Raw genomic sequence first — 24,788 nt, forward strand, 5'->3', positions numbered from 1 at the left:
CCACTCATGGTATTCCTGATGCATACAGCAGCACTAGGGAATGAAGACACCCCCTTTCAGCCTGCTCCCTCCTGCTCTCACCAGATTATCCAGCCAAGGAGAGGCAGTGAGGACGACACACAGAAAAGGGAAGCCTCACCATGGGAACACCAAGGGTCAGGCCCGGCAAATGGTGGTGAGTGAATGAATGACATAGGTTAGGGGAGGACATCACTGGACAATAAGCCTTATCTTGGTTTGCTGACTGACCCAGTAGGGAAGTGTAGATGACACTTTGCAACAAGGGAGCAATGCTCATTGTTAAAGTCAAGACCTTGACCTCTTAGGGGAAGTGTTCCCTCTGCGGATGCCACACAGGATTGTTAGACCTTCCCAGCCCCAGGACCCCACCTCTCCCACATCTCCAGGGCACACCCAGGCCAAGGACAATTGTCCGGTCCGTTTATATTCAAGGAATGTGCACTTAACCCAAATATGAAGCCAAATATCATTGTGAAGGCACTCGGTAGGTCCTGATGAGCTTCAGAGGCAAACGTGAGTGGTTCTGAATTATCCCCATTAGACAGATGTTCTCTCGAGGCAGGACCTTACATATATGCCTGAAATTTAGTAAGTATCCGGCACTTGAAGTCCTGGGGCGGTGCAAACAGTTTGTGCTTGCCTACTAACCTAAAGGTTGGCAGTTGGTACCCAACCAACAGCAGTGCAGAAGAAAGGCCTGGCAATCAGCTTCTGTAACTATTAGAGCCAAGAAAACCCCATGAAGCAGCTCTACTCTGGAACACATGGAGTTGCCGTGAGTCAAAATCCGCCCGACAGCAGGGGGTTATCTGGTACATGGTAGGTACTCTATACCTATGTCATCCGAATTGATCGATTGATTGATTGATGTTCTGGGAAGTCTGACCTCCTCAACTGTGAGTGAATTTTCTTGACCACATTATTTTTTAGAGTTCACAGCTTCTCATGGTCAATGCAAGCTGTTCATGGCAGAGGGACTTGGTTTTACGATGGCCTTCTCTACAAAAGCGGGGCTTCAAGAGGACTGAGTCAGGGTTGACAGACCCAGTGACTCCAAGCAAGGTGGGGGCAGAGGGTTCAAATTATACCCTCCACCACCAGAAACTCACTGCTGTGGTTGCTGATGGGAGAGGTGATATGCCCAGATAGAGGTGGAAAAAGACGGACAGTTATTGGTATGCAGGCAGCAGGTTTCAACCCTGGCTGTTCATAAGAATTCACCCAGGAGATTTTTCACAAGTCTCTTCCAGGGCCCCATCCTGGACCCAAGAAATGGGAATCTTGGGTGCAGGTCTGGGCCAGAATAATTTAAGAGCTCCCCAGCCAAGCAAGCAAGCAACCAACCATTGCCATGGAGCTGACTCTCAGTCATGGCCACCCCACGTGAGTCAGAGTAGAACTGCGCTCCATGGGGTTTCCAGTGGCTGATTTTTCAGAAGTAGATCCCCAGGCCTTTCTTCTGAGGTGCTTCTGGGTGGACTCAAACCTCCATTTGGTTAGCAGCTGAGCGTGTTAACCGTTTGCACCCCCAGGGACTCCAAGTGCTCCCCAGGGAATCTGACTTAGGGCCAGGTGGAGAAGGGCAGGCAGAGAGGGCTTTTCAGTTACCCTTCAGTTCACCATCCTCCTTCTCTCCCCACACCCCACCTTATCATCATGTTTATCGCTGTAAAACCATGATTCAAGGAGATCTGAAAAGAGGCTCAAAGAATCTAGTATGACTGGTAGCTCTTTTTTTTTTTTTTTTTTTTTAAATATGAAAGCCCTTTCGGCTGGTTCCTCAGTCATCCCCAACATGGTTTTGGGGAGACTTCCTTAATTCCAAACCTGGATCCAGGTGTGCCTGTTCCTCGGGATGAAAAAGGGGGTACAGAATCACAGGTGTCAGGCTTTAATATGAACTTCATCTTGCTGTGCTCGTTGGCCCCTTCCATTAAAAACAAACAAAAACTATGCTGCACCTTACCAAGAAAAGCAGATCTCTACTGTCCCTTAATATAACTCAGAAAAGGAAACACAAATGCATTTACACTCTGGTCTTACAAATGCAGCTCGTCCTGCAAAGGCCACAGCTCAGGGTAAAGTAAGTGGTTATTTTATTAACTGCTGGGCTCACTGCGGGATAAGAACCCTCACCAGGGAACCAGCACTATTTTTAGGACACAGAGTCCCGTGGAGCCCTCCTGCCTGCCCTACTTGATAGCAGAACAAGAAGCTATTTTTTTCTTGAACCGCGAAGCCTATGGATACCTCAGGCTGCACAGTCAACAGTCACTGGTGATTCTCTCTGTCCCTGACACACAGTACAGGACAGAAAAACACAGTGACTCAAAGAACACTGGAAACCGGATGAGTCAGGGGGCGCCATCCCGCCCTTTGACAATCCTAGGTACCCTTCAGCTCATCCAGCTTCCTCTACACACCTGCTGTTTCTCTTCTCAAAGCTGTGCCCAAGGTCCCCACCAGATCCTGCGCCCTCTGCTATGTGGCCCTGGGACAGCCAAATGGGCTCCACCACGTTACCTTCCAAACCAGCAACAACCTCCAGGGAAACGAGGTGATGATGAGGTTCATCAATTCCCGTTTGGGTTTTTAAAGTTTTGTGTCAGCTGAAATAGGTGAGAAGCTCACAGATTTTTTTTTTTTTTCCTCTGCCACATAAAACATTTACTATGGCCATTCTTTTATGCCAAGAACTAAATTTCTGGCGTGAAATTTTAGTTCAAAAGGAATGATTCGGCTCTGCAAAAGGAGTGCAGAATACAGGGAGGTCACTAGTCTAATTCAACTCCACTGACGTGGGGGTCTTAGAGATTTTAGATTAAGGAAATTAACAGTTCTACAGGTAAATTGGAGCCCTGGTGGTGCAGCGGTTAAGCGTTTGGCTGCTAACCAAAAGGTTGACAGTTTGAATCCACCAGCCGCTCCTTGGAAACTCTATGGGGTAGTTCTACTCTGCCCTATAGGGTCGTTATGAGTCGGGATCAACTTGATGGCAATGTCTTGTTTTTTCAATAGAGAAATTAGGGAGCCCTGGTGGCACAGTGGTTAAGTGCTCAGCTGCTAACTGGAAGGTCGGTGCTTTGAACCCACCAGCTCCTCCTCAGGAGAAAGATGTGGTCATCTGCTTCCGTAAGGAGCAGAGCTTTGGAAACTCTACGGGGCAGTTCTACTCTATCCTATAGGGTCCCTGTGAGTTGGAATCCACTCAACAGCAATGAGTAGGTGAGTATAGATAAATTAGGCATTTTGGGGCCTTGAAACATAATATGTGACCAAGAATTTAAGTGGCTCCAATTCACCATGGCCCACTGAGATTAGGTCAGGAGCAAAGGATATTTATTGGTCCTTAGCAGGGAGGCCCATTCTGGGAATCCGATTCCCTCGGTCTGGTTTCACTCACTCAGCGTTAGCGTAGAAGGCAACAGAGAAGTCTGTGGATTTTAGGAACCCAAGGGGCTGTCCATCTTCGTCACTTTTCTTTGGAGGACACCCAGTGATTTGGGAGTCAGGAGTAAAATGCTGTTTCTAGGTCTAGTAATTTGGAAAAAGTTCTGAAGATAGGTTTTGTGTGTGGTGTGACACACACACACACACACGTGTATATATAGTTGTTAGCTGCTGTTGAGTCAGCCCCTGACTCATGGTGGCCCCATGCTCAATGGTATCAAACTGTTGTGATCCATGGGGTTTTCACTGGCTAATTTTCAGAGGTAGATCACCAGGCCTTTCTTCCTGGTCTGTCTTAGTTTGAGAGCTCCGCTGAGACCCGTTCAGCATCACAGCAACATGCAAGCTCCCACTGACAGGTGGTGGCTGCGCATCAGATGCGTTGGCTGGGAATGGAACCCGGGTCTCTCACGTGTAAGGTGAGAAATCTACCACTGACCCGCCACTGCCCTCACGTGTATGTACTCTGTGCGTGTGTTTGCTTTCCGGTTACACACATGGGAGAGTCTTCTTTAAGCCCTAATGTCGACTCATGATGCAGGTTAAACAAAACCGAGCTACACAAGCTCCTTCCCCTCTCACCCCATTCAGACAACTGGGGTTGCCTGCCCACTTCCTGTGTTCAGAAATCCCAGGACCCGGCACTGTCAGCAGACGTGCTGTCCTGGAGTGGCTCACACACTTTTAACTCAGACGCTAGGGTCTGAGGCTCCCTTAGTCTCATAGCTCTCAGACTCCTCCGCTGATGGCCGGCTGGCTATCTGCTCTCTGCAGACACAGGCGGTCATCACGCGGGTTGCGTTAATAAATGACTTCCCTGGAAACATCAAGGCGCTTACTCGCCCACGGGGCTGACATCCCCACCCACCGATGCCAGCTGGTGTGCAGCCGGCCACTCCTCAGCTATTATTAGAACTGAGAGCCCTATTAATTTGCCCCAGCTCTGCCTAGCCACCTTTCCTAACCCACACAATGGCCAGGGTAGGGGTAGAATCAAGTTAGGGTAGACTCCTCAGAGCTAGCTGGCCCAGAGTGTGGTCCAGTGTAAGCAGTGAAGGTGAGCCGAGTGCTGCTGCCATCATCATCATCATCACCGCCACTCAGAGGGGACAGAGGAGGCATAAGGAACTGTCATCTGACTTCCGTCTGGTTCTCTGCCCCTGGCAACATCACAGTCTTAACAAGGACACCGCGGAAGGGAGCTGATCTGACCCTAGGACTCTGAGTCTGTGAACCGTCCTTCCTGTTCACGTCACTGCAACACGGGGTCTCCGTCCAGGTACACAGCAAGTTAGCTTAGTTTCCAAACCAGAATCTCACACCTTCTGAGTGTCAAACATCCAACACAGGAGCTGCAGACTGGGATCTTTTGGTCTAGTAAATGATAAAGGATGCAAATGTCCAGCATTTTCACCGGTTTATGTTAAAAGTACAGGAAATTTTCATCCGATTGCAGAGAACCAAAATGGTTATCTGAAATGTTTCTGTATAGTCAAAAGAGGGTTTAGTAATAGATAAATAGGCTAGGTACATATATCAGTATTTATATATAAACTATACTATGTAAGTAATTTATATGTTAATTTAATGCAGAACAGCCACAATCCAAAACGCATCATGGGTAAGATTTTGATCACATGGGCCAAATTTTCAGTCAGGTGAAAGGCTTGTTAAATGATTGAATTTATTGCATCATGTGATAAAGATAACCTTATTTTGTACACAAAAATGTTTAACCAGATATATTCATAATATTATAAATGAAACCTTTAAAATAGCTTCATTCCTCTGAAGATACAGAAACAAAATGAATTTAGCATAACCCCAGGTCAGGAAGTGAAGCTGAGCAGTTACCAAGGGGAAAACCAGCCTCTTCTAACTTCGTAGATTAAGAAGAATGACTCCTAAAAAGTAACTCACATCAAACAGAGGAACATAACTGGGATGTAAGAATTCTTTCTTAATTATTGGTTTGGTAGTAGTGCCGATTCTCTTTGAATACCTAATCGGGTATCTTGATTGCTTTCCTAAAGAGTATTACCTTTAACTGTGGGGGTAATTTGGTAACTGCCTGCTGAAAGTGAGGAGGCCTTGGAGCACTGACTGAGGAAGGGCAAAGCCTTATATCTTTCAGTGTGGATTACACCTCAACATAAAGAAAACAAAAATCCTCACTACTAGACCAATAAGCGACATCATGATAAATGGAGAGAATGTTGAAGTTGTCAAGGATTTTGTTTTACTTGAATCTACAATTGACACTGATGGAAGCAGCAGAAAGAAATCAAAAGATGCATTGCTTTGGATAAATCTACTGCGAAAGAAAGAACTCTTTAAAGTGTTAAAAAGCAAAGATGTCACCTTGAGGTCTAAAGCGCACCTGACCCAAGCCATGGTACGTTCCATCACCTCAGACGCATGCCAACGCTGGACAGAGAATAAGGAAGACCAAAGAACAACTGATGCTTGTCAGTTATGGTGTGGGTGAAGAACACCGCATATACCACGGACTGCTAGAAGAACGAACAAACTGTCTTGGAAGAAGTACAGCCAGAATGCTCCTTAAAAGTGAGGCTGGTGAGACTTCATCTCGCTTACTTTAGACATGTTATCGGGAAGATCAGTCCCTGGAGAAGGACATCACGCTTGGTAAAGCAGTGGGCCAGCGAAAAAGAGGAAGCCCCTCAATGAGGTGGATTGACACAGTGGTTGCAACAATGGGCTCGAACACAGCAATTATCGTGAGGATGGTGCAGGGCCGGGCAGTGTTTTGTTCTATTGTATGTAGGGTCACTATGAGTCAGAACCAACTTGACGCACCTAACAACAACAACAACAACAACAATTTGTTAACTACAGTATATGCAGTGAACAACCTGTAAGTGAATTCACTCAAGATCCCCAGTCACAGTAACGGTCAAGCTATCTGAGACACTATCAGACTCTTTTCACACACAAAATCCCAAAACATTAACTACTATTCTTTTTTCAATTCTTAAAGTGCAACTCGAGTTTTCTACATACACCGTACATTAGTCTCTTTCGGAAAGCCGTAGGCTAAAATTGGCATGGGCCATGCAAAGAAATTGAATTTGTGTTTAAAAAAATTGCTGAGTTTTCACCTTCATTCAGAAATTTTATGCAATAGAATTCAAAATGGATAATAAAATGCTGGGTGGAGGGCACTGATGTCAGTTAAGATTTAATCAGATTATAAATAAACGTGTAGATAGTTATTTTCAATAGTGAAGTCTGTTTAACTTGGAAACTGTGCCTTAAGTGATTATAAAGAGAAGGTTTACTGTGCTTTTGTTCAGGGTTTACACGGCAATTTAGGTTCCCATTCGACAATTCCTCCACTAAGTATTCAGTGACATTGGTTACATTCTCCACAATGTGTGAACATTCTTATTTTTTCTGTTCTGGTTGTTTCATTTCCATTCGTCCAGTTCCTCTGTCCCCTTACATTCGTATCTTTGTTTTAAAGGAATTGTTGGCTATTTGGTCTCATACGGATTTTTTTTTTTTAAGGCCTTGTCTAATTTAAGAGAAGTATCTGGGCACCAATTTAGAACTATTAATAGCATTAATGTAAAAGTTAAAAGCATTTAAATTACTAAGAAATAATCCCTTAAAAAATAAAACCTGCTCCTTTCTCATTGGCAATCTTTATCTTCCTGCGCCTTCTGGAGTAAAAGCTGTGCCAGGTGACCTCCAGAATCTAAAATGTTATGATGCCGTGATTCTGTAATTCAGAATTACACATCTCTTCTTCCTCTGGTTCCCAAAGTCATCTTCAAACTGTGAAGAATGAACAAACGAAAGTAACAGACTGTTCCAGAGAGTTCTGATCAGCCAGGATATACCAAACGAATTAACCCAGTCCTTTTTGTGGAATGTTCTCCTGCATCATTTGATCATTTGTCTCAGTCCCATGTGAAAACTAGAGACACTCCCTGCCCCCGTGGCTTGTATTGAATCAATCACAAGCTCCTTGCATCAGTCAACACTTAACCACAGGACGAAAAATGAAGCTCTGCCATCCTCTCCCGGGTAAGGACGTCTTCTGAGAGATGTTACATCCTTCCTATTCCTAACTGAGGAAATGTGTGGCGCCTGTGCCCCAGAAGAGATGGACCGGCAGAAGAGCTATTGAGGCCCTCCGGCCAGTCATGAGTTACGTGCCCTCCCACATTTGAGCTAGGATGCCATGTGTTTAGAATCCAAGGGTCTCCGCTGCTAGTGAACTGGCAGAAGCAGTGTTACTCGATTTAAGTGAAAGGTCCCACAGTAGCAGTGACAGAGGCAGGTGATGGGACAGGACTCAAGGCTCTTTCTTTGCTAGCTGTGGAAAGATCAAAGGAGCCACCAAGGGTCTGCCAACAAAGCAGTGATTCTTCACAGATCTCATAGATGTCCGAATGAAACACAATCTAACCACGGAGTGTGTAATAGTGATTCAGGGAAACACTCATTTGAACACGGTAAAGAGCATAGAATGTGGGAAGCTAAGGCCATTATGCCCCGGCCTACAGCCAGGTGAGGACATATCTCTGAAGAGTCATTCATTCACGGCCCTCAAGTTCTCAGGGGTTTCTTTAGGTAGAGCTGCCTCCTGGTGCCCTAGGTGAGACGACTCAGTGCCACAGCTTATCCCTTATTTCAGTATTCAGTTAAAATAACACACATATAAAATAAAAGATTTAATTCCTGGGGGCAGCAGGAAACAAAAGGAAGAAACAAGGTATGTGAAAGACCAAGACTGGGAACGTGAGGGTCCCAGACCAGGCAGCAGCAGGGAGAGGAGGCTCCCCAGAAGGAACTGGCCTTTCTTTGAGGGAGTCTGCCTTTGTCACTTAGGGAGTGCTTAAACCACACCTCCGCCTCCGTAAAGATGTTTCTCAAGAGCGAAACTGTCACCTTTGGACTAGATTCTGCTCAGGAGGAGGGAGCAGGGAGCGGGTTCCCCAGCGGGCATGTGGCCGTCTGCAGAGCACCTTCCTCGGACATCTCCGGAGAAACCTGCGTGCGTATGTGGTATGTGCGCGTGTGCCTGTGTGTGTGTAGGGGCGATAGGCTGGGCCGGACACTTAGATCATCAGGTACACAGAAAGTTCCCGTCTTCACGGAGATTATGGAGACAGAAGACCTGGAGGGGACAGGGGCAGACGGGGAGGGGAAGGGAGAGGCTGGAGGGCTTGTGAGATCGGAGAGTGGAGCCAGGGGAGAAAGACAGGAGAAGAGGATAGGGGAGCGAGGAGAAGGAGAAAGCGAGAGCCAGGGAGGAAGAGAAATAGCGAATTTCAAAGAAATGGGGAGCAAGCCCCAGAGAGGGACTGGAGAGCCAGGAAGGGGATACAGCGTAGGTGACAGACACGGGGGCACAAGGAGCTTCTTCGCGTCGGAGGCATGCCAGAAGGAACCGAGCTGCGCGCTCAGACCGCGACAAGAGGGAGACCCCAGGGACCCTGCGCCCGCCAGCCGCTGCGCCCCCGGCTGCCCGCGGGCAGGGAAAAAGATCCAGGGGATCCTGCGACCACCGGCCGCTGAGCTCGGCTGCCCTCCGGCTCGCGCCCGACCCCCGCGCCCCCTGTGCCCCCGCGGGCCCTTGCTCTCGGCGGTCGCCCCGGCCCGCCCCCAGCGCCCTCGGATCCCGGCCTGCGGCCTTACCTGCCCCTTGACCAGGCTGGCGGCGAACTGGCGCATGACGGCCTCCACGGTGTAGGCGCTGGACCAGCCGCGCGGCGTGAGCAGCTCCATGCAGATGGCGCCGCCGTCCAGCACGTAGCCATTCTCCAGGCGCGGGCTAAGCACCCGCATGAAGGGCGGCGAGAAGGGGAAGTTGTCAGGGAAGGTGAGGTTGAGCAGGATGAACTCGGTGTTGGTCTCCTTCATGTCCTGCCACAGCACCGAGTCCTTGTCCACCTGGTGCAGCTTCACATTCCAGTCGAAGAGGCTCTCGTCCACCAGCTCCACGGAGATGAAGCGGTCGCTGAGGCGCGCGATGTCCTGAAGCTCTTTCATGAGCCGCCGGCTGCGCACCTGCGTGCAGTGCTGCTGTCGCGCCGCGGGCACCAGGCTGCTGCCCGCCGCCACTGCCGGCCCCGGCCCCGCCCTGGCGCCCGCCGCCCGCTCGCGGGGGCCCCCGGCGCCCGCCGCCCCCGCTGCGCCTGCCGCCCCCACCGCGGGCCTGTCACGCTGGGCCAGCTCGTTCGCTCGCCGGCCCTTGCCGGGCCCCGGGCTAGCGTCGCCGGCGCCGCCGGGGTGCGGCGGGGGCTGCTTGTGGCCGCCGCTCTTGGCGCCGCCCTTGCCGCGCAGCGACGCGCTCTGCTGGCCGCCGCCGCCGCCGCGGTGGTTGTGGTGGTGTTTGGGGTCCTCGGTGTCCCGGTTGTGCAGGCGAATGAGCCCGATCTTACGGAGCAGCGTGGCCATCTTAAGCTCGGCCCGGAGCCGGCAGGCTCTCTGGGCTCCTGCCCCGCCGGCGAGGCAGGTCAGCTGGGCGCGGCGGGGCCACCCCGGGGCCGGCGGCCGTGGCGCAGCGCAGCGGGCAGCACGCGCGCTCAGCCCGCTGTCATAGGACGGGCCGCTCCGGCGCCGGCGCCCGGGCGGGCAGCGAGGCGGGGAACGCGGCGCGCAGCCGGGTCGCCGGCCCTTTGTGCGCGGCTGCCGGCGAGTCCGTGTCCGAGTGGCCGCCGAGCCGCCCGCAGCGCCCGGAGCAGCGAGGTGGCCCCGGGCCGGCGCCGTGCGCGCCCGCCGGGCCGTGAGCACTGGCGGCTACCGCGGAGCCCCGGCCGCTGGCGCTCGCGTCGCCGCTGCTGCGGCTGCTGACATTGCAGAGGCGCTGCTCAGTCTGAGCCGAGCGCGGCGGAGGGGGCGGCACCGGCGGCGGGGGCCGGGGCGGAGCAGCCGGCTGCCTGCGCGCCCCGCCCGCTCGCTCGCCCGCCACCCGGCTCCCGCGACGACGCGCGCGACCGCTGGGGGGAGACAGCGCGCGGCCGCGGCGCGGGGCCGGGTAGGGGCGCGGGCGGTGCAGCTGGGAGCCGCCAAGGGCGCAGGCGGCCAAGGGGCGCGCGGACCGGGTTCAGAGGCACGGGTCTCCGTCCCCGGGTCCGGGCTGGCCGCGGCCCTCAGCCTGCGACCCCACTTAACCCCGTTAGACCCTCCGGAGGGGACAGGAGCCGGGACAGGTGGAAAGCAAACTGTGATTGATTCCCGGGATCATACGCAGCCGTATCCCGCCAGCAGTCCCGCGTTGGTGGGGGCCGGGGACAAGTGGCGGGGGACATTTTCATGAGGCCTGATCGAAGGATCGGGAGCTAGGGGCTGGAGGTGAAGATGCGGGACGCTTGTCCGCCTCCTAAAGAGGAGCGGTTTCGCAGCACCTCTTACGAAAGGTCTAACACCACGCGAATGCACCGCCCCACGCCGGCCCCGCTACCCCCCGCCGGCTCGCCGAGGGGCCCTGTGCTCCGGGGTGAGGTCCCCAGCGGAAGGGACCGCCGAGCACTGGCTTGTGACTTGATTCCGAAAGGCTGCGGGGAAAGTCAGCCCCACGCCAGCGTCGGCAGTGTTCAGGGCGCGGGGCAGCCCCGTTTGAGATCCCTAGAGTCCTTGGGGCCACCGCTGACCCTTGGGAGCGCCCACGAAAGGTGAGGGCGGCCGGTGAACCTGCAGGCTCCCATCCCCTCCCCCTTCTTCCTTTAACCGATTGAAACTCTTAGGTTTAGCTGGTGAGATTTCAGTTGGGGTCCCCAGAAGCTGGGCGAACCTGGGACTGCTGAAGGCGCAGCGGTGTTTGCAGGAAGCGGTCGGCACGCATGTTGCACTGTGGGGCCGCGCTGCGCAGTGGGAAACGCCGGAAGGGTCCCCGAAATACCGGAAAACGACCCCTTCACCCCCCAAACCTGAACCGCGAAGGTCTCTGAACTTCATTGCTAGTCGCAGTCTGCTTTCAGCTTGGCGTGCCTCAAGTTCATCTGGACTCCATCAGAACACGCTTAGCGTGTTCATTTCTTGAGAGCCACCATGATGATTTAAAAGAGAAAATCTTTATCATTTTCCCTCCCCAAATTACTAAGAAGAGAAAGCTCACTGTGGAAAATGACTCTTTGGGCCCTGTGGAGGCAGGCACAGGTCAAGCGGGTCTGGGGGTGGTTTTCCCTGGGTGGAGAGGTGTGGGAGGTGTCAGCACCAGCCTTGCTCCTTGGGCAAATGACCAGGGGATGCCTTCGCTCCTAGTGCCCCTCCCCTGGAGAGCTGGCCGTCTGTAAAAGGGATCTCCCGAGGGCCCTGCGTCCTGCCCTTTTGTTTGAAGTGGGTGGAGCCGAGGGGAGAACAGCCGCCCAGGCAAGGCCAGTGACAGGTGAAGCTTCTCACTGCAAGGAACTCAGCATTTTTGTCCTGGCCTCTCATGCTTGCGTGTGTGACTGTTCTAGACAGCTCTGGTTTTTTATTTTATTTTTATTGTGCTTTAAGTGAAAGTTTACAAATCAAGTCAGTCTCTCATACAAAAATTTATATACACCTTGCTGTATACTCCTAGTTGCTCTCCCCCTAGTGAGTCAGCACAGTCCTCTCCACCCTGTATTCCCTGTGTCCATTCAGCCAGCTTCTGACCCCCTTTACCGTCTCATCTTCCCTCCAGACAGGAGCTGCACACATATTCTCATGTGTCTACTTGAGCCAAGAAGCTCACTCCTCGCCAGTATCGTTTTGTATCTTATAGTCCAGGCCAATCCCTGTCTGAAGAGTTGGCTTTGGGAATGGTTCCTATCTTGGGCTAACAGAAGGTCTGGGGGCTATGACCACCTGGCTCCTTCTAGTCTCAGGCAGACCGTTAAGTCTGGTCTTTTACGAGAATTTGAGGTCTGCATTCCACTGCTCTCCTGCTCCCTCAGGGATTCTCTGTTGTGTTCCCTGTGAGGGCAGTCATTGGTTGTAGCTGGGCACCATTAAGCTCTTCAGGTCTCGGCCTAATGTAGTCTCTGGTTTATGTGGCCCTTCCTGTCTCTTGGGCTCATAATTACCTTGTGTCTTTGGTGTTCTTCATTCTCCTTTAATCCAGGTGGGTTGAGACCAATTAATGCATCTTAGATGGCTGCTTGCTAGTGTTTAAGACCCCAGACGCCACTCACCAAAGTGGAACGCAGAATGTTTTCTTAATAGATTTTATTATGCCAATTGACCTAGTTGTCCCCTGAAACCATGGTCCCCAGACACCTGCCCCTGCTACTCTGACCTTCAAAAAAAAAAAAAAAGCATTCGATTTATTCAGGAAACTTCTTTGCTTTTGGTTTAGTCTAGTTGTGCTGGCCTCCCCTGTATTGTGTGTTGTCTTTCCCTTCACCTAAAATAGTTCTGTCTACTATCTAATTACTGAATGAACCTCTCCCTCCTGCCCTCCCCACCCTTGTAACCATCAAAGAATATTTTCTTCTGTGTTTAAACTATTTCTTGAGTTCTTATAATATTGGTTTCATACAATATTTGTCCTTTTGCAACTGACTAATTTCATTCAGCATAATGCCTTCCAGATTCCTCCATGTTATGAGATGTTCCATGGATTCATCATTGTTCTTTATCAATGCATAGTTCCCATTGTGTGAATATACAATAATCTATCCATCCATCCGTTGATGGGCACCTTGGTTGCTTCCATCTTTTTGCTATTGTAAACAGTAGCCAGCTCTGTTTTTTTTTTAAAGGTAGGATGGGAAGGAAAATGACAAAGCCTGTCTATAAAGTACTGTGAGTTAATTTAACACAAGGGAGGAAGGAGGTATAAATGGACGAAGACTGGCATTGATGAAGGATAGACAGGGGTTACATGTTTTGTCCTTTTACTTCCACAGAAGCCTTCTCAGGTTTTACCAGACTCATTTTATCGGTGAAGAAACCAAGTTTCAAAGAGGCTCAGCAGCTGCACAGACTCAGCCACATGTTGGGAGGCACAGAGGCTCCCACACCCTGGTCCCTCTGCCTCCAAGCTCTATGTCCGCTGGTTTCCCAGCAGCCCTGATAGCAGATGCACAGCCAGGTCTCAGGCAGGGTCCAGAGGGTGAGAAAGCCTCTGGGTGTGACGTTCATCATCCCAGAGCTGACCTTGGACGACACCTTGGAGAAGTTTGCAGCACTGAAGGTGACCAGGCCTCCTGGAAGCAGGGGTGTCATCAGGTGTGGTTTGGGAGTAGTCTGGCAGATTGGGATTACTATTAGTGTGATCATAAAATTTACCATATGCAGATATAATACAAGGCAGATATTATTTGAAAGCAAGAGAAGCATGCTGGGACAAGAGGCCAAACTGAGACCAGCTAGCAAATGGAGACAGTGATCATCTTACTTGTTTCCTGCCTGAATATTGAATATATGGTAGACTGCCAGAAGAACGAACAAGTCTCTCTTGGAAGAAATGCAGCCAGAATGCTCCTTAGAAGCAAGAATGACGAGACTTTGTCTCACGTAGTTCAGACATGTTATCAAGAGGAACTAGTCCTGGAGAAGGACATCATACTTGTTAAGGTAGAGGGTCAGCGAAAAGGAGGAAGACCCTCAATGAGGTAGATTGACACAGTAGCTGCAACAATGGGCTGAAACACAGCACCGATTGTGAGGATGGTGCAGGACCGGGCAGTGTTTCGTTCTGTTGTATTTAGCGTCACTATGAGACAGGACCGACTTGACAGCACCTAACCACAACCACACACTTACGGAATCTCCGATCAACTCTTTCAAATGCTAAAGCCAAATGTTAGTTAAAAAACTGTGAACGACCTAAATTTACAACAAGAGAGGAAGTATTATTCACTTGAGGGTGTGTTATGCAGCAATGACATACAGTTATGAAGACTGTGTTGCAAAATGGAAACATTTATGACATACCTAGTAATTTTAAGTGAGAAAGCAGAGTGCAAAGTTGTGACGACACTGTAGCCCTGCCTAGGAAAAGGGACTAGAAGGAGATACATTTAAATGGTAACAGCTGTTAAAAAAAAAATACATCAGCTTTATGCTCCTAGGGCTGGGTATTCTCAGTGCACCGCGCCCTCGCTGCCCTCCAGCTCACGGATCCAAAACTTTCTTCAGCCGTAGGATGATGGGGGTGCAGGTGAGGAGAGGGGCCTGTGTGGTTTTTAAAACTCCCTCGTTCCATCGTCTCTGGAGACTCCACGAAACTCCACCTCACCCAGGGAATGAGCCCACCCAGCCCTGAGAATCCAGCAGTGTGTAGAGATTACATTTTCGTTGCTGTAGTTATTTTCTTTCATTTGATTTTCAAATATTCCCAAAAGGTGTATACCATAGTTATAATGAAAAAAAAATTAACAAAATTAAAAAACAATCAGTTTAGTGAATGAAGCTTACCACACTGGGAGAGTTGACTGAGAGCATTTAGTTATGTAAAGCGATCTGAGAACAGGTGTGGCTCTAGCTCTTCCTGCCTTCCTATGTAGGGGTGGGGTGGGGGAGGCAAGTGGTTAGGGAATCTCTGCAGAGAGCCTGAGCCAGTCTACCACAAGAGGGAGGGAGGGAGGGAAGGAGGAAAGCCAGTAATCACAAACATCGTTGGGCATCTGGGAACCGAGCCTTACCAGCCAATGACTACTTCTGTGCACATTTGAACCAGTGGTATTGGGTGCGAGCTGTCTCCAGCTGCCATTTTTATAAAGACCTGCAGAACTGGGGTTTACCCATTTATTTTTTGCTTCAAAGGACTGCACTCCAAGTTTTTAGTTGGTCCTTGCATTATCAGGATGCTCTTTAGTTAACCCTGCTCGCTTTCCCAATTGTATCAAACCAGTCTGGGGGGCTGGGATCACGTACCTCTGATGCCAAAGGTATGAGATATACTCAATACCACTCCACATGCCAAATGCACCCTGTAGAAATCTCAGCCAGAATTTAGCTAAGCAGCTTTGGCCTCAGGTAGTATTTGTAACCAGAGCTGCATGAGCGCCTACTGCATACAGCCATTGTGGAGAGAGCAGTGGAAGAGTCCCTGCCCTCCTGGAGCCAAGCATCTAGGGAGGATGGCCTTATCATCTTCCAATAACACCAGAGAAATTTCTCTAGCAGATGATAAAGGAAAGAGCTTGGGGGAAGTCAAGGAGGGTGTCATACCTCTTCATTTGACCAGGACACAGGACAGACACACACATGAAATTTTTTTTAATTGAATTGAAACTAATCTTTCATTTTTCACTACAAACATCTGAGGCCGCAGCAGTCAGTGTCTTGCCCAAAGTCACACGGGAGGTCATGGAGAAGGAGCCTGGAAGCCCAATCCTCATGCCTCCACAAAGCTGTTCTTCCCAGGCCTCATTCAACAGGCTCTCAAGCCTGCGTAGGAGGGAAAAGCAGAGGGGAAGGAGGAAAGGAAGGTGAGGAGGGCTGGGAAAGATGAAAGGAAGGACGGGGTGTGAGGCCAGCCCTGTGAGTGTGAATTAGGTGGTAGAGGACTTTATCATGCATTTGTCCACTGGCACCTTTGGCATACTCTTCCTAACTTTGGAGAATGTTCGCTGTCAGAGAGCTGAGCTGGAGAGAGTGACTGAGTAGCCAATTAAGACAAGGAGCCAAAAGCCTTTCATCGCTTACTACATTGGTACAAGCAAGAGAAACTGGAAAGAAGGCATCGACTTCTGTCCCACACTTCCCCAGGAATGGCACTCAGGTAGGGGCAGGTGGGTCAGCAGACCTGGGGCTGTCTCACAGCTGAGGGAGCCATGAACAAAAGGCTCCTCCTGCATTTTTATGGACTCTGAGGCTGGAGGAGGGTGAAGGGGAAGGGCTAGTTGTGGAAAAGCACCAAGCACTGAGTCAGAGTGGGGACAAGTATCTTCAAGTTCCCCCTTCTCCCCCATGATAAGGAGGCCTCCTTGTGGAGGGTCTGGGCTAGGAATGCAGATGTGGGAAAAAGCGTGGCTGGATGAGGGGCCTAAGTCCTTGTGTGTAACTCCTCTCAGAGACTTCAGTGCGTGGGCCCTGCTCCAGGTCTGGTGCGGGGACAGCTTCCCTTAAGGCTGCCAAGTGAAGCCTCTTTGACCGCCTGTGGTCAAGCCTGAAAGATCACACCTGGGTTTGTACCCAGGAGCCTGACTCTTCACTCTCCTGTAGCAGACTGTATTTTCCATAGATGGCCACACTGAAGAATTGAGCCCATCCTACATTTTCTTCTTACAGTTTGATGATCACACCCCATAACCTCCCCCCCAACACACACACACTGAGAAGTGGTGGTCTAAGTTCCCTCTTGTGGAAACTGGGAGGGGCTCATGGATGCTCTGAACAATGGAACATGCAATGAGTCCATGAGACATACAAGGCTTCTGACTGGCTTTTTGTCAGGAACCTTGCTGCCATGTTGTGAGGAAGCCCCAGCCTCATTGAGAGGCCATGGGTGTTCCAGACATCAGCCCTAACTAAGGTCTCATCTGTCAGCCCCAGCAGCATCCACCATACATGTGTGTGGATGAGTCCTGAGCTGATCCCAGCTGCCAGCCCTCAAGGCTTCTAGCTGAGTCCCCAGACATTGTAGAGCTGAAACAAGCCATCCCCACTGTCTTAGCGCTGCTGTAATAGAAATACCACAATGGGTGGCTTTAACAAATGGAAATTTATTTTCTCACAGTTTAAGAGGCTAGAAGTCCAAAATTCAGGGCACTGGCTCTGAGGGAAGGCTGTCTCTCTCTGTAGGCTCTGGGGAAGAGCCTCACTTCTTTTCAGCTTCTATTCCTTAGTTCGTTAACAATCTTCGTATGGTGTGGTGTCTCTCTTCCGCCATCTGTGCTTGCTTGCTTCTGCATCTAATCTGCTCTTTTTATATCTCAAAAGTGATTACCTTAAGACACGTTCTACACTAATATATGACCTCATTAACGTAACCAAGAAAACCCTATTCCCAAGTGGGATTACATCCATAGGTGTACGGGTTAGGATTTACAACACTTATTTCTGAGGGACACAATTTAATCCATAACACTGACTGTGCCCTGTCTGAATTCTTTATCCATAAAAACTGTGAAAGAGGAATAATGATAATAATAAAAGACTATTATTGTTTTCAGCTATTACTTTTGGGGGCAATTTGTTGTGCTACAATAGGTAACCAGAATAGCTCTTTATGATTCTCTCCTCACTGAAGCCAGAAACCCCCTTTCCCAGATTTTCTTGCAGCTGCGAACAGGCACGTGACTGGGTCTAAGCCAATATGGTGCATCCGAGCAGTGGATGGAGTGCTGTTCAGCCATTAGAGGCAGCAGCTGCCTAAGTCCTCATAGGGTTTTGGGGCTCCATGTTGATGATTCCATGTCTGGAGCTTGTGCCCAGCTGGAGGCGGAGGTTCTCTTGTAGGATGTGTAGAGGAATAGTCTAGGTGTCGTTCCAGACTGCGTAGCCTCCAAATAAAATTTCTGGCCCTCCAGGAGATTCTTTGCATGACATCTACAAATTCCCTTTTTGGTTGCAATAGCTAGAACGAACTCTGTTGTTTATAACCAAGAACTCTGACTTATACAACCTCTGTCCAACTCAGACTGCCCTTGCTTGGAACAGGAGCCCTGGTGGTGCAGTGGTTAAAGAGCTCAGCTGATAACCAAAATGTTGGCAGTTTGAATCTACCAGCTCCTCCTTCGAAGCCTTATGCAGCAGTTCTATTCTGTCCTATAGGGTCGTTATGAGTCAGAATCGACTCGATGACAATGGGTCTGGTTTTGATTTTTTGCTTGGAACAGTGCCTGGCACAGAGTAAATGTTCCACTGGAGTTTGTGGTTATTGACTGTACATTCCTCCCTAACTCGGGAGCCCTCATGCAGTCTTTTACTTTCTCAAGGACTTCACTTAAGCTGACCACTCCAATGTGCTATTTTACATCAAAATCTAACTCATTAGATTTGGCAAATGGGTTTCATCTCCCCGTTAACTTGGAGCAATTATCAGAAGCTGCTAGCAGTACCGTGTTGAGAAGGCTTGGTGCTGGGCTTAGCAGGAAAATATCGCAATCAACTGAGGATGTCTGCTGTAAGTGTTGGGGAGTGACTTAACTTCAAGGAGCCTGTGTCATGGATTGAGTTGTGTCCCCGCAAAATATCTGTCAACTTGGCTAGGTCATGTTTCCCAGTGTTGTATGATTGTCTACCATTTTGTCACGTGATATTATTTCTCTACGCGTTGTAAATCCTATCACTATGATGTTAAGGAGATGGATTACCGGCAGTTATGTTGATCAGATCTACAAGATTAGATAGTATCTTAAGCCAATTTCTTTTGAGATATAAAAGAGAGAATTGAGACATAGGGGCCTCGTACCATCGTGAAAACAGCACCTGGAGCAGAGTGTATCCTTTGGACTCGAGGTTCCTGCGCAGAGCAGCTCCTAGATCACGGGAAGATTGATGACGAGGACCTTTTTGCAGAGCTGACAGAGAGATGAAGCCTTCCATGGAGCTGGCACCCTGAATTTGGACTTGTAGTCTTCTGGACTATGAAAGAATAAACATCTGTTTGTTAAAGCCATCCTTGTGTGGTATTTCTGTTATAGCAGCACTAGATGACTAACACAGTCTGAAAGAAAACAATTTAGTTAAACTAAGTATTTTCTAGAAATCCTGGTGGCATAGTGGTTAAGTGCTACGGATGTTAACCAAAGGGTTGGCAGTTTGAATCCACCAGGTGTACCCAAGCTGTTAAGCGCTTGACTACTAGCTGAAAGATTGGAGGTTCAAACTCACCCAGAGGCACCCAGATCTGCTTCCGAAAGGTTGCAGCCTTGAAAAACCCTATGGAGCAGTTCTACTCTGCACACATGGGGTCACCATGAGACAAAATTGACTCAAAGACAACTAACAACAACAGCAGCAGCAGCAACAAATTTTTATGAGACTTAAGATAACCCATAGCTCCCTGGGAGTTTTGATATTTTAAGATAACATGTCATGTTGTATTAGTTGCTTTAACAAGGAACCCTTCAGAGCTTCAAATAAGAAGCTTCCTTCTCTCCTACATTACAGGGTGAGGGCACTGGTGGCTCAGTGGTAGAATTCTTGACTTTCATGTGGGAGACCCTGGTTCGATTCCTGGCAAGTGTACCTCGTGCACTGCTACCTCCTGTCTGTCAGGAGAGGCTTGTGCATTGCTATGATGCTGAACCAGTTCCAAGCGGAGCTTCCAGACTAAGATGGACTGCAAGAAAGACGAATCACAATAATCCAATCCTGTTGTGCATGGGGGGCCGTAAGTAGGGGGCTAACTTGATGGCAGCTAACAAAAATAACAACACGTAATAGGGCAGGGCAGTTAGATGGACTCTGTCCCATGACGTCACCCAGGGATCCAGGGTGGCTCCAATTGCCACCTTTCCTTGTCTCTGGAAATGTCTGTAATTCAATGATCTGGAAGTTGCGTACACCGCCTTTGTTTATATCCCACTGTCTTAATTACACGGCCACACTTAGCTCCAAAGGAGCCTGGGCAATGTAGCCTTCGGCTCCATAGCATGTGGTCAGTTTAAACCCAGGAGAAAGAAAGCAGGGAGGCATGGACACTGGGGGTCAATTAGAAGTTTTTGCTACATATACTTTCTTAAATGGATCATTAATAACTCAATTTCAGAGAGTAAAAGTGTAAGGTGAAGGATTCAAGTCATGCATGTATGAGATCTTTATGAGGCTTTTTCTCTTGTCTATGCCCGTGTCGGATCAGGACACAGGTTTTTGCAAGTATAAAGTAATGACATCTGGCAATTCTCTTGAGGTATAAGTTATCTCCTCTTGGGTAAGACATAGCATTTGTCCCCTTGGAGCATGCTGGACTCTGGTTCTGATTATGGGTTTGATGGCAGTGGAGAGGGGTGGGTAGGGCATGAGGAGAACAGGAATTCCCTTGAAGGGTTTCTTAATCATCTAGTGCTGTTGTAACAGAAATACCGCAAGTGGATAGCTTTAACAAAGAGAAATTTAGTCTATCACAGATAAGGAGGCTAGAAGTCCAAATTCAGGGCTTCAGCTCCAGGGGAAGCCTTTCTCTTTCTATTGGTTCTGGAAGAAGGTCCTTGTCATCAGTTTTTCACTGGTTGACCTTAGCACAGGGATCCTGGGTCCAAAGGACACGGTATTCTCCTGGCTCTTGTTTCTTGGTGGTATGGGATCCTCCGCATCTTTCTACTCAGTTCTTTCTTTTATATCTTAAACAAGATTGGCTCGAGATACAATCCAGTCTTGTAGATTGAGTCCTGCCTCATTAACATAACTGCCACTAATCTCCTCTCATCAACATCATAGAGACAGGATTTACAACACGTAGGAAAATCACATCAGATGACAAAATGGTGGGCGATGACACAATACTGGGAATCACGGCCCAGCCAAGGTGACAGATATTTTTTTGGGACACGATTCAATCCATGACAAAGGGCAACCTCCTTGGGCAAGAACAGTATGGGGTTGCTCGTGGCCACATCTACTGCAAGAACGAAGACCACCCTCAGCAACCAGACTGTTGACATTCCAGAAAATGTCGACATCATTCTGAAGGGACTCACAGTTATTGTGAAGGGCCCCAGAGGTACCTTGTGGAGGGACTTCAATCACATCAGTGTAGAACTCAATCTCCTTAGAAAGAAAAAGAAGAGTCTTCGCATTGAAAACTGGTGGGGAAATAGGAACTGTCTACAGTTCGTACTATCTGCAGTCATGTACAGAACATGATCGAGGGCGTCACACCAGGCTTCCGTTACAAGATAAGGTCTGCTTATGCTCACTTCCTCATCAATGTTGTCATTCAGGAGAGTGGGTCTTTTGTTGAAATCTGAAGCTTCTTGGGTGAAAAATATATCTGTAGGGTTCAGACGAGGCCACGTGTAGCTTCTTCAGTATCTCAAGCCAAGAAAGATGAGTTAATTCTTGAAGGAAATAACGTTGAACTTGTATCAAATTCATCTGCTTTAATTCAGCAAGCCAAGACAGTTAAAAACAAGGCTATCTGAAAATTTTTGGATGGTATCAGTATCTCTGAAAAAGGAACTGTTCAATAGGCTGATGACTAAGATCTAAGAGTTGTCCAGCTATGGAAATGAGACCAGATGATTCCTAAGACCAATGGGTGATATTTTAAAGATGCAATAAAATTCATCTATTAAAAAAAAAAAAAGAAGAACAGTTTGGGGTCTTAGGGCAAAGGAGAAGTAGGAGAAAGAACTAAGTTTGGCCTTTTGTCTCTGGTTTCTGAAAATAGCCCTTTAAATTCCTGAACAATCAATGTACCTTTAAAAACAAAACAAAACAAAGGGGCAAAAACCCAGCCAGACAACACTTAAACATGTGCAAGTGAGTTAGTTGGGAGTCCCCAAAGCATCACCTGGCAACAGGTATCAAAACAAACCACCACCCCCTCCTTGGGTAGTTAGGTGGGAAAACCTACACTTGCACCCTACGTAGGGAATCACAAAGGCTTTGGAATATAAAAGTGGCTGAGGGAGGAACTTTCCAGGTCTCTTGGCTACCATGCCAGGAAGAGGCATGCATAGCAGAGTTTTTCAGCCCACCTAAGTCTACCTAGCCAGCAGTGTTCAGCTGAAGGTAAGCCCCCTTTTGAGCCCCTTTCCTATAGTGCCAGGTGGAGGCATGCATAAAGGAGTCTTCATTTCTACCAGGACAGCTTCTAGAAGCTAGGGGTGACCAACTCTGTGAAACCCTTACCTCTGAGTCCCTCAGCTACAGTGCATTGCCTGGCATGTGTGGAAGAGTTTTCCATCTCCACCCGGACAGCTTGGAGTCAGAGGGGACTGCTGGTCCTAGAACTTTTTCTGTTGTATACTGTAAGTACTGAAAGCTACTTCCCATGCGTTAATGCTCTGGGACATCTTGTGAATTCAGGCTCTGAGCAGGAGGACGTGATATTCATGGAGGGACCACTATTGGTGACTGGTGCCCTTTTGGCAATTTAGGAATCTGGGACAACCTGTGAGTACGTCACAGGAAGGCTAGCATTCTCAGTCAGGTGAGGAAAAACTACTTCTGCTGGCAAGGGAAGCTCAAGGGGTTTGGGGGCTGCAGGCCTCAAAGTCAACCCAAATGTCCTCATTTCAATCTTCAGGCTCCCACCCCATTCACAATTGATACTCTAACCCTCACATAAGAGCTTCAACAAAGCTGTGAATTCAGTGTCCTTATATTTTGCAACTGCAAGAATCAGATTTTGAGACTGATTTTCAGCTGTACCAGTCCTGAAGCTACAAGAGTTATGCTGAACTTTTAGGGCTACCACAGAATGCTTCTGGGGTTCTGACAGTTCTTGAGCCAAAATTGAAATTGTAACTGAACGAGGGTTCTTGTCCCGTCCTATTAGCCCATCTAAATAAGACAGACGCCACACTGCCAGTTGCAAGGGAAACAGAAAATGGATATTTATTGTCTGTGCAGACAAGGAGCAATGTGGGGTCTAGCGACCGTAAGGCCACATTCTCACCATCTAGGGGGCTGGGGAGCTTTTTGTTTCCAATGGCATCGGGGGTTGGGTTTGGTACCCAGAACTCTCCGCCCTTAGCTCTCCCATGTCCGTACTTGGAGGTCTGATTATTAAATGGTCTTCTGTCAGATGTACATGTAGTGGGACCCCTCTTTTCTAAAATGGAATCGGGTGAAATCATGGGCTGGGAAATATCGTTCCTTCCGGTGACAGTCGGGTCCGGGGTGGGTTGAAGGATGTGATCTCTTCAACCTGTGCGTGCTTCAAGGTGTAGCTTGGGGTAGTTCAGTGGATAGAGCCAATAGCTGCTGTGACTTCCTGAAAAATGTTGCTCAAAACAAGCTTGTGGTTAGTGAGACAAAGGGCAGGGGAAGGGGTGTTGATTAGGGTTTTCAATCCCCCTTCTAACAGGTTCCTTTTAATCTTAGGAGGGGTTTAGGGCCGAAGGTCTCATCTTCTGTAGCTTCTTCCTGCTGGCTAGGGGTGCTGGCATAGAACTGGGCTCTAGCTGGAACCTGCTCGGGGAAGATGGGGTGATATCCCTGTCACAGCATCATTTGTAGGTGTAACTTCTGAAGCCTGGAAGACAAAAACTTTACTAAAAAAGGTTAAACAAGGCCTGAATATAAGCAGCAGGATGACCATGGCCAAGGATCTTAGAAGGGGAAGACATCATGTTAAATTCGGGATTGTTGCCTTTACTGTATCTTAGATATCTTGTGAATTTGGGCTTTGGTTGAACTTGTATAGTCATTTATTACAGAGGGGCTCAAGTTCTCAGCAAGGGGGCAGGAGCCCTATTACTGCTCCTGCCCCAGTTAGGATTAAACCCAGTGCACTCTTTAGTCTACAACCTGAGGCTCACCTGGACGCCCAGTACCTGCAGACACTGGTGCCTGAGAGAAACAAAAGTCCTAGGGAACACTGACTGGTGGTTGTGACAGGGCCAGTGTAAGAAGTTGTCCATTCACAGCCAGGACAACGACAAGCCGGGCTGCAGTCACACAGGCACCAGCCAGACCCGCACACTCAGACACACCCACGGGGGGCACACAGAGATTCAGTGATGGCACAACCACCGAGGGCGGCACCAGCTCATTCGAGCCAAGTGCCACTCCACACGTTCGGGGCCAGGGGACCACAAAGCCCAGGCTGGTACTCGTGGCCCTTGGGGCTTTGGTTTCTGTGTGTGTGTGAGACATTGTAAATATGTTTCGGAGGTAAATGAGTGTGTCCGGGGTGTAGTCAAGGAGTAAATAAAAAGCTCTTGGGAAATTCTTGGATATTTTTTCTCTGTAGGTATCTCTATGTAACAGACTTGGTTGGTCAGATTAGTCTGGAGAGAAGTTGTCTCATTCTACGTATCTGGGGCTTTAGTAGCCGAGTCAGTGAGGCTCTCGATTGTCTGTTGCAAAGTCCTTATTGTAATTAAGGAAAGATGGGCCCGGGGGGATACCCATCACATGGGGAATCTAGTGGTGTTTTTGGTAGGTGGGGGCACTTGGACCTGGACTGCCTTTGCATTGTCTTTAGTTCTGGTAGGGGTCGTGAAGCAGACCCAGTGGTCTTTTAAGTGGGGAGCATTTGAGGTGCTTATGAGATAATTATCCTGCCATTCTGGGGGCCCTGTTTTTAGTCCAGAGAGACACAAGAAATAAACAAGCAGGATATAAGGCCGTATAGAGGTGGTAAACGTGAACAGAGTCATGAATAACAACCTGCACAGTTGCCGGGGGATGACAGTCAGCTGGCACAGCTATCACTTTAAATCCTCTGAAGCCTGACTTTTTCAGTTATCACTGTCTTGTCAACTCTTACTGCTCTGCAGGGTTTGTTGGCTGGTATCGTGAGTAGC

The 24,788-nt window shown here is 49.0% G+C and overlaps 1 protein-coding gene and 1 pseudogene across 1 annotated transcript in view; one reads left to right on the forward strand and one right to left on the reverse strand.

Annotated features, from left to right (window-relative positions):
• Positions 1 to 10,059, reverse strand: part of UBE2QL1 (ubiquitin conjugating enzyme E2 Q family like 1) — a 51,256-nt gene extending 41,197 nt beyond the window's left edge. Inside the window, exon 1 of the mRNA XM_049860885.1 lies at positions 9,142 to 10,059. Within this exon, the coding sequence (XP_049716842.1) occupies positions 9,142 to 9,903 (762 nt within the window). The 5' untranslated portion in view covers positions 9,904 to 10,059. The remainder of the gene's footprint in view (positions 1 to 9,141) is intronic.
• Positions 10,060 to 20,904: 10,845 nt separating this feature from the next.
• Positions 20,905 to 21,500, forward strand: LOC126061880 (60S ribosomal protein L9-like; annotated as a pseudogene).
• The last annotated feature ends 3,288 nt before the right edge of the window (positions 21,501 to 24,788 follow it).

Source organism: Elephas maximus, chromosome 2 (genome assembly GCF_024166365.1).
Source record: "Elephas maximus indicus isolate mEleMax1 chromosome 2, mEleMax1 primary haplotype, whole genome shotgun sequence".
NCBI classification, from domain to species: Eukaryota; Metazoa; Chordata; class Mammalia; order Proboscidea; family Elephantidae; genus Elephas; species Elephas maximus.